General features: G+C 39.7%; 1 protein-coding gene across 1 annotated transcript in view; it reads right to left on the reverse strand.

Moving 5' to 3' along the window:
• The window catches only part of pard6gb (par-6 family cell polarity regulator gamma b), a 30653-nt gene extending 23964 nt beyond the window's left edge, over positions 1–6689 (reverse strand). Inside the window, exons 1-2 of the mRNA XM_055054084.1 lie at positions 6352–6689; positions 332–554 (exon numbers count right to left, since the gene is read on the reverse strand). Of these exons, the coding sequence (XP_054910059.1) occupies positions 332–554; positions 6352–6423 (295 nt within the window). The 5' untranslated portion in view covers positions 6424–6689. The remainder of the gene's footprint in view (positions 1–331; positions 555–6351) is intronic.
• Positions 6690–8362: the final 1673 nt, after the last annotated feature.

Genomic DNA, 8362 nt, shown 5'->3' on the forward strand with positions numbered 1-8362 from the left:
GCAAGGCCTTCCTCTGGATCAAGCACAGGGCTTAGCTGGGCAGACAGACACAGACCAAGACTGATCCGGTCTATAAGAGCGCAGGGGGGACACAAAGAACACAAACAGAAAGTCTTGCATGAAGTAAACAGAACGGGCCTCAGGGTAAACTTAATTGAATGAGGAAATGTACATATTTTTTCCCCTCAAGTTGCCAGAGTTATTGCAGTGGACAAAGCAGTTAATAAAAACAGATTTTTACTTTACAGTCCAACTAGTTTCAGGATATTTAAAATAGAAATATTTGATTGTACCCAACAAATTTTAAGACCAATTGTTTCAGTACACTTACCTCGTCTTTGTACGAATACCCTGAGTAGGGGATGAGCCGAGTCGACCGCCTTGGAAAAGTTCTCGTCGTTGTTAATCGGCAGGAAGTCCCCATGAGTGTCAGCGTAGCCGATCATCACCTCTATATTTGCGAGGCGGTGAATGTGCAGGATGAGCTTGTAAAACTCCTCGAATTTTCCAGGCTTGAACCGGTTTACGGAGAACCGTCGGAACTCCGCTCCGTACTAAAGAAAGAGGAAGAAGGAAAAAAAAAAAGAGGTTATTCCTGAAGCAGAAAGCTAGAATGCCACTTGAATAAATAAAAAGGTACATTTAGTTGGTGGATAAGGCACAGCAAAGCAAGTTTCTGAACAATTTATTAATAAAAATGACACTTTGAAAAAGCAGTTTCAACACGGCCAGTGCATATTTTCCAAACATTTACATTACACATTGACCTTCAGGGAAAAAACAGATCAACGTTGCTTTTCAACATACCAAATGCAAAGTTAGAGAAATAATTATATCTTAGTAAGAGAAATGAATTTACTTTTGCACATACACTGCTTTTATGCAAAGCTACTGCTTTAATTAGCACAGACTCAAATACAGAAGATACATGCACAGTACCATATTTATTTATTTTATTCAACCTGATAAATGTTGATACAAATTATAAAAACAGTTTATGATGATAACCACATTTTTTGGGTTCCGTTTCTTAAAGCACAAAAAAGTCTGACTTGTGGAATCTGGGAAAACATATAATCTGAAGAACTTCATGATATCTAAACTCTAAAGAAAGTAAAATTAAAAAGGAAAAAAATGGTTTCGGAGTGGCCTAGTCAATGTCTAGACATAAATCCATTTGAGTATCAAACCATTCAATATGGCTGAATAAAAAATATTTTTGCAAAGCAAAGCCAGACAGGTTTCCTCTACAGCGCTGCAAATGACTCAGTGACAGTAATCGCCTTAACTTGATGACAGTAGTTGCCCCCAGGAGTGGTAGAACCGTTTATTACGTTTAAGAGGCAATTACTTTTCCAAGTAAGGCTCAGTTGTTAGTACATCTTGTTTTGTTTAATAAATGAAATAATCCTTTCAGCCTGGCCTTCAGTATTACTCAGGTCTGCTATTTACACATTTAAGTGTGACAAAAAAAAAAAAAGCAAACAGAAGGATTCTGTAAGGGGCATTTCACATCACTGAGCTTTGCCCTAAGATTAATTAACTATCAGCAATATGTATTCTGTTTCTTTAATGGTTCGTTAACCTGTGAAGCTCAGTTTCCGCCTCATTGAATGTGTTAGCAGCCAAACAAACACTCTGTGTGACACTAGATAAACCAGGAGAGGAAATAAATGAGTATGAAAACTTTGGATCATATTCATTTTAAATGAAAGGAAAAAAGGACCCATTAAACAACATTTTTCTACCATCTATTGCAGCTCGTCCCTTAAAACAGAGCAACTTTACTGTACTTTAGATCTTCTGTAGTCCTGCTCTCTCTCACCGGCGCGCAGCCTGAATGCACTTCACTAGATGCATCTCAAAATGAGAACTAAACTAGATATCCCACTAGGGATATAAAGTGCAATAAATTTTGTCTCAGATGCGACTAGATTTCTCCGTAGAACACCGGGAAAAAGTCTCAGGTCGCACTGGTGCAACCAGGCGCTGAGGACAAAACAAATAAAACCCCCGTGAAACTGAACAATTCCCCGAAGTTTCACAACAGACAGATGTTTACAGAGACATCTGTAAACAGAGCCAATCCCCTCTTAATTTGTCCTACTAAAGTCCTAATGGCTCCGATTGTTTTATCTGCTGGAAATTTAACAAATACAAAATTCACTTTCCTGAGTTCATCACTGAAAACGGCAGTCGGCTAGTTTCGTGAAACATTTTTATAGCTGGATAAACCACATGAATGAATCATATTAAACACAAAATGTAGTAAAAATAAACAAGGAATAACATTCCACCCGAAATGATTCATGCTTCTGGCAGATCTATTTAGCTCTTAAAACTTCTTCGAATTCAGATTTTCTTTTCATTTCATTTGTCTTGAGCTCCAAGTTTCAGCTTGTAGAAGTTCTTTAGACCTTTTTTGAGTGATTCTGCTTAAAATATTTTGTTTACTGGATTGTCTACCAATAAAAAAAGAAAGAGAAAAGGAGGTAAATCTGTTGAAGAGCAATGTGATCAAATATTTGGGTGCATCTAAGAAAAAACAAACAAACGTGGGCACACAAATAGTCTAGACTATCCTTTTAAAAGCTCTGCACCGCTTTCTACTTCTGCTTATGGCACCAACCCCAACTTTGAGAGTCTTCTTCTCCCAATGCCAACTTCCACACTAAAGAGTGTTCTTACTTTGACCTCACGAATGTTGGTTCACCATTTGAAGCACGTGTAGCAATAAGAACAGATTTTTTTGCGATGGCTTTCTTGGATAGGTCAGTAAAACATCATAACCTCAAGGCTGAAATTTATAGTAGGCAAAAACAACAACAACAAAATACTTAAATTGTGACTCAGACACACAGATATACAACCAAAACAAAAAAGCATGCCTCAATAATCAGCAAAAGACAAGAGCAGCAGTTCTGCTGCGTGATTCAGATGGGTAATTTGTAGCTGTTTTACTCTAATCGTTAGCTTACATCACGAGTGAGCTGATATCAAAGGCAGAAAGCAGAGAGAGAGAGAGAGAGAGAGAGGATCAGGGGCAAACAGGAAGGCGAGGACAAGTGCTGACGTGATTGCAGATGGGCAGAGGATATGCTACACCCACCACTGTAATTAGAAGATGGCATATTAATATCAGATAAAGCCTAGGGGGGATGCCAGAAAAACTTTCTGCCAGGTTTACTTCAGGCTAAACTTGCGAGTCAGCTTCATGAAAATGTGATGCCCCATTTGGGTTTAAGCTAATATAAGCCCAGCTACTCCGTAGGATGACACAAGAAGCCGATCGGCAGGTTCTGTTGGTGTTCGGTCGGAGTTGTTAACTTTGTGGAAAGGGAAACCTCGTCGGTAATTCAGTCTGCAATACCTAAACATGTTAAACTTGAGTTACCAAATTGCCCAAAGATCCCAGTCAACCTTGTGGTTAGGAAAGTCTTCTTGGTACGGTATGTCATGTTCATTGTGCTCCACGCAGAACCACCCCAAGGCCTGGAGCAAGCCTGAACACGACACAATTATTCACAGGCTTAAGCACTCAAACCCAGCACTAAGAATACATCACCTCAAACATGACATCACCTGTCCTTCTGGCCTATCAGGACAAAGTGATGCCGAACAAGCTCAAACATGCCTGGAAGCCTCCTAACTGACACACAGGAGAAAAAAAAAGTAAGATAATTCTTTCTTTGGTCAACACTCACTGCTTCATCATCATGCAACGCTCTGCAAGTCAAGGTTGACTTACTGATTCTCTGTAAATAAATAACCGACTATGAAGTGAGCAGATAATAAATAAGTTCTTTAATATTAAAGGCATGCAAGACAAAGTTTTTAGGTTGTGTGGAAAAAAAAACCTTCGCTACTCCCACCTACCTACAGTTTATCCCCCCCAACATACAGTGATAAGAGCTTTAGGTGACTGAAACCAGCTCCTTGCTGAGGCTCCCTGACAGACACCTCCAATGTTATCCCTGATAAGCTTATCGCTGGAACAGTTTCCCTTGAGAAAACCAAACATGAACTGCCAAGCACACACACACGAACAAAAAAATAAATAAATCAGAGTCCCACAAAAGTATCAAGAGCAAGAAACACACAAGTGTCACTACTGGAAATGTGGAGGAAGCTTACCTAATGTCCGCAAGGTTTGTGTTTTCTTTTGGACAAACATTTTAAGCAACAGCAGGCTTCAAGTGTTTGATTTTGAGATTTAATGGTTTGTTTTTTTTGTAGTTAGTAATGACTGAAATGAATGACGAATAACAAGAACGTCATCTTTTGTTCAGGTTAAACTGTCTAGAACAGTTCTGGATTGAATTTCTAACTGGCCAGAGAAGAACAGAGGACAGAACACAGCGGTTCTGGTTAGAGTTCATTTCTAACTAAACTTATTTTTTGTTAGAAGACAAAGTCGCTGGACTGAAGCAGCAAAGTTTCAGTCCAGTGGCAGAGCAAACTTGGAGTGATCTGTGTAAAATTGCTCTTAGAAATATGCATATATGCAAACCGAACTGGAGATGATGAGTTATTTTCTTTTCAATAGAGCCACAGACATTTTGGTCATGTTCTAAAATTGGAAGGCGATCCGGTTTTGGTGACAGATGCACTACAGACGGCTCTTTTTCCATGGGGGAAAAGGGGCCGATTGTCAAACCTTAAGAAAATGTGAAAACTAAAAAAATGCCCTGAAATGTTCTCCCTATAATTCAACTTGATTCCCCCAAAACTGAGGCATTTTTAAATAATATTTAAATTCAGTATTTATGAATAAAGAAATACATTTTTAGTCCTTTCATATCCAAATGAGCAGAAAAACATATTTATATATCAGAATGTCACTCATTCCCATCGTGCGCAGGTCAGTGTGCACTAATGACAGCTTTCGCCATTTATCTGTCACCTCAATCAGAGTTGAGGTGAAGGGCTGAGCCGAGCAGCTTGGACTCTTCAGCACACGGGAAACAGGCTGGAGGGAAACAAAGTGACAGAGAGTCACGCAATTCTGTGCGCGAGGAGCTACGTCTGATCAAACGCAGGGGCAGAGGGGAGGAGAGGACGCGTGACGCAACACGACCGTGAGTCAGCTCTCGATGTGATGATGGTGCTGATGAAGCTGCTCTGTGGCAGCTACACCCACAAACAACCCCCCGCCCCCCAGTGGCATCACAGTCAAACGAAGCAGAAGAAAGCGACTCTCCGAGGTCACCGTGTGTGCTCATGGTGGACCCCTGGACTGGATGTTTGCCCACCTGCTGTCAGCTCCCCAACCGGAGCATCTGTCAACCGTCTCACAGACCTGTCAGGCAGGCAGAGGGGGGGAGGGGCTCCTTATCAATCTTCTCAGGCTGTGGTGATCACGACTGGTTTAACGGCTTTTCGGGTCAACTTTTGTTTTCCACTCAACTTTCTATAATTGAGCTCGGATGCAGCACTCTGGGAAGATGACTGATTTTTCACCGATTGATAAAACGAAGAGCGTTTGAAGGTAATGCGCTGGCTTCAGTAAACATGATGGAGAAAGCAACTCTTGACAGATTCTGATGAGAGTTGATCACTTCTACTTCTGGTGGCCCCTCAAGCACAGTAGCCTGGTGAATCTCCCACAAACTACTGACTGGACTTTTTCCTTCCACTAAACTTTCAATTACTATGATTGGATAAATCATTGTGTGCAAAAACAAACAAACAAACAAAAAAAACAATCAGTCCTCTGTGTCATTTAAAATGTCAGAGAAACTCAGTTTTGGTTTTTAATCCACAGTCTCTAAAAATTAAAAATGAGCATAATTCAATGTTTATTAGTGCAAACAAAATTTATGAAATCATTCCAAATCCCTGTAACAATGTCAGGAAACCTGGTTCCCCTCTGATGAAACAAACAATAAAAAAAACTCTACATAAGTCAATTCAACATGACTCTATAATTAATTGATTTACGGATATGGCAATTGATTCAAATTAGCCACCAGGCCTCCAACAAAACTAATATGTAGAATAAATTGCAGCCACAATGTTACATTTGGTGGTTTTTTTTTCACATGTTCTCTTAAGATTGTTTGTTTGTTGTTCAGCGGCAAACAAACAAACTGTATTGTGTTTCAAACCCCACAAAGTTAGTAACGACCAGCCAGCACACAACTTGTATTGTCGGAAATAAAAACAATCGCTGCGGTTCACACAGAAACACCCAGAACCTGGTCCGGTCCGGTTCGGATCAAAGACAGATTCTCCCTCCAGCTCCTGCTTCGCTACGGGACGACCATGTGTGCGAGTTTTCTTTTTTTTTCTTTCTTTCTTTTTTCCAAACTCTCCTCGAGTCCCGAATGTCTTCACATAAAAACCACCCACCTTGCTCTTCACTTCCACGGCGTCACAATCAGCGTGTCGCAGAGGCTGCGACTTGTTGAAGCTCCGATTCATTTTGGCGAACGGAGAAAAGAAGAGAAGAGGGGGGGAAAAAAAAGTTAAGCCTCCCTTTTTCCGCAGAAAGAGGGGCTCCGACCCTCAGCTTCTTCTTTTTTTAAAATTTTCTTCCTCCCCCTGTGGTTGTCCGTTCGCTTCGCCTCCTGCAGAAAAAAACAAAACTTCAAGTTTGTTTTTTTCTGCTCGTCTCGTGCGTTTCCAAAGCGCTCCGTCAGATCACTCCGCGTCACCAAAAGCCAGCGAGAAACTAACAGCGTTCACTCGGGGAGAGAGGGGCAAGTTTTGAAATGACATCAGCCCTCCTTAAAAAAAAAAAGGGGATTCAGGGATGCGTTCGAGTGCTGCTCGTTAATCTGATGCTGCTCACTTCAAAAACGCTCGGCGCAGTAAAGATTCGGTGAAGAAACACGAAGAAGAAAAGCAAACGTAAATATGGAAAAATAAAGACGCAGCAAATGAACGCATGTTTGCAAAGAAAGAGAGAGAGAAAGGATAAAGAAGGAAAGAATCAAGAAAGAGGAAGAAAGACAAAAAAATTGTTTTAAAAAGAATGTAGCTATTTACGATTTTTAATGCAACAATGAGCGCCGTAAATAAACATTCGAGTAATGCTTGAGGCAGTAATTTCAAGAATAAACGCAAACCAGTGAATTTCAAAACAAGAACCAACAACTGAGCAACACAAACAAAAGCCCAGCAATTATTTCCATCATCAGGCGGATGATGAAAAGTAGATGACCAAAAAACAAACAGAGGTTATAGAAAAAATAAATCACAAGTTAGACAGAAAGCAAACAAAACGCTTGAGGTCTTTATAAATGGAACAAAAGCCTTTTTATGAAGACCTCAAACATCTGTGGAGAGACATTAAAAATATAAACAAAAGTTGAAAAAAAATCACAGCAGCTGCAAAGCCAAGCAAATCTATGATTTACTAACCAAAAGATGTCAAGAACGTGCAAAAAATAAAGTTAAAATAGTAGACGCATAAATCTAAAGGATTATACGGACAAGTGTAAACAAAATGACACAGTTACAGTGTTGATAAGTTACTGTTCACTTCTGGAAGGAAGAAAATTCAGAACGAAAAACATAAAACACTTAAATAATGAAAGAAAGAAAAAAAAAGCAAAACTGGTTTCGGCAAAAGCGCAACGTTAAATTACCGGAAAACACTAAACATAAGTGTCATTATCGCAAGGTATTTTTTGTAGATTCTGTTATTTTTAAATGATTTTTAACGGAGTTCTATCATTTCCGATAGACGTGAATGCATCACCAGTTGGTCCAGACCTCCAGAGCGCCAGAGGACGCATTCCTACGGGCCTGCTCTTATTTACCCAGACAGACAGTGCAGATGGTGCAGATGATCAAAAACAAATGAGAGCAAATATTTCATGTTGGTTCGATTTACGGCTTGTGTCGCAGCTCAAACAGGCCCGGCTCAACTCCAGTCAATCTGCTGTTTGTTTATCCCCAAGACAAATGTGTGACTTGTTCTTAATTGATTATGTTTTCCAGACCAAAACAACCAAATTAATGTCCATGAAATTTCCCAAAATATTACTTGCAGAAATGTGTTAAAGAGATAGAGCAGGTCGTGAAACAGTTAAGAGTTAGTAGAGAAAATTTGTACTAGATGAATTTCAGCGGAGAAATTTATTTCAGATGATTTTTTAAAACTTATTTATTTATTTTGAATCAGCATTTGAGCTGATTTAACTTAACAGTTCACGGAAAGATAAATTTTAGGAAAACTTGCAGTTGTTGACTGAAGATGCTTTGATCATTTACAGGAAAATGTCGCCCCCTGCTGATCAGAATGTGGTACTGCGTCTCTGTGCCAGCTTCCTTCACAGCAGTGAAGAAACAACTAAACAAGAGCAGCAAATAAGGCAACTCCACATTTTACACAACTTATTTGTACTTTAAGTTG

The sequence above is a fragment of the Poeciliopsis prolifica genome, unplaced genomic scaffold (genome assembly GCF_027474105.1).
Source record: "Poeciliopsis prolifica strain line A6 unplaced genomic scaffold, Auburn_PproV2 SCAFFOLD038, whole genome shotgun sequence".
Taxonomy (NCBI): domain Eukaryota; kingdom Metazoa; phylum Chordata; class Actinopteri; order Cyprinodontiformes; family Poeciliidae; genus Poeciliopsis; species Poeciliopsis prolifica.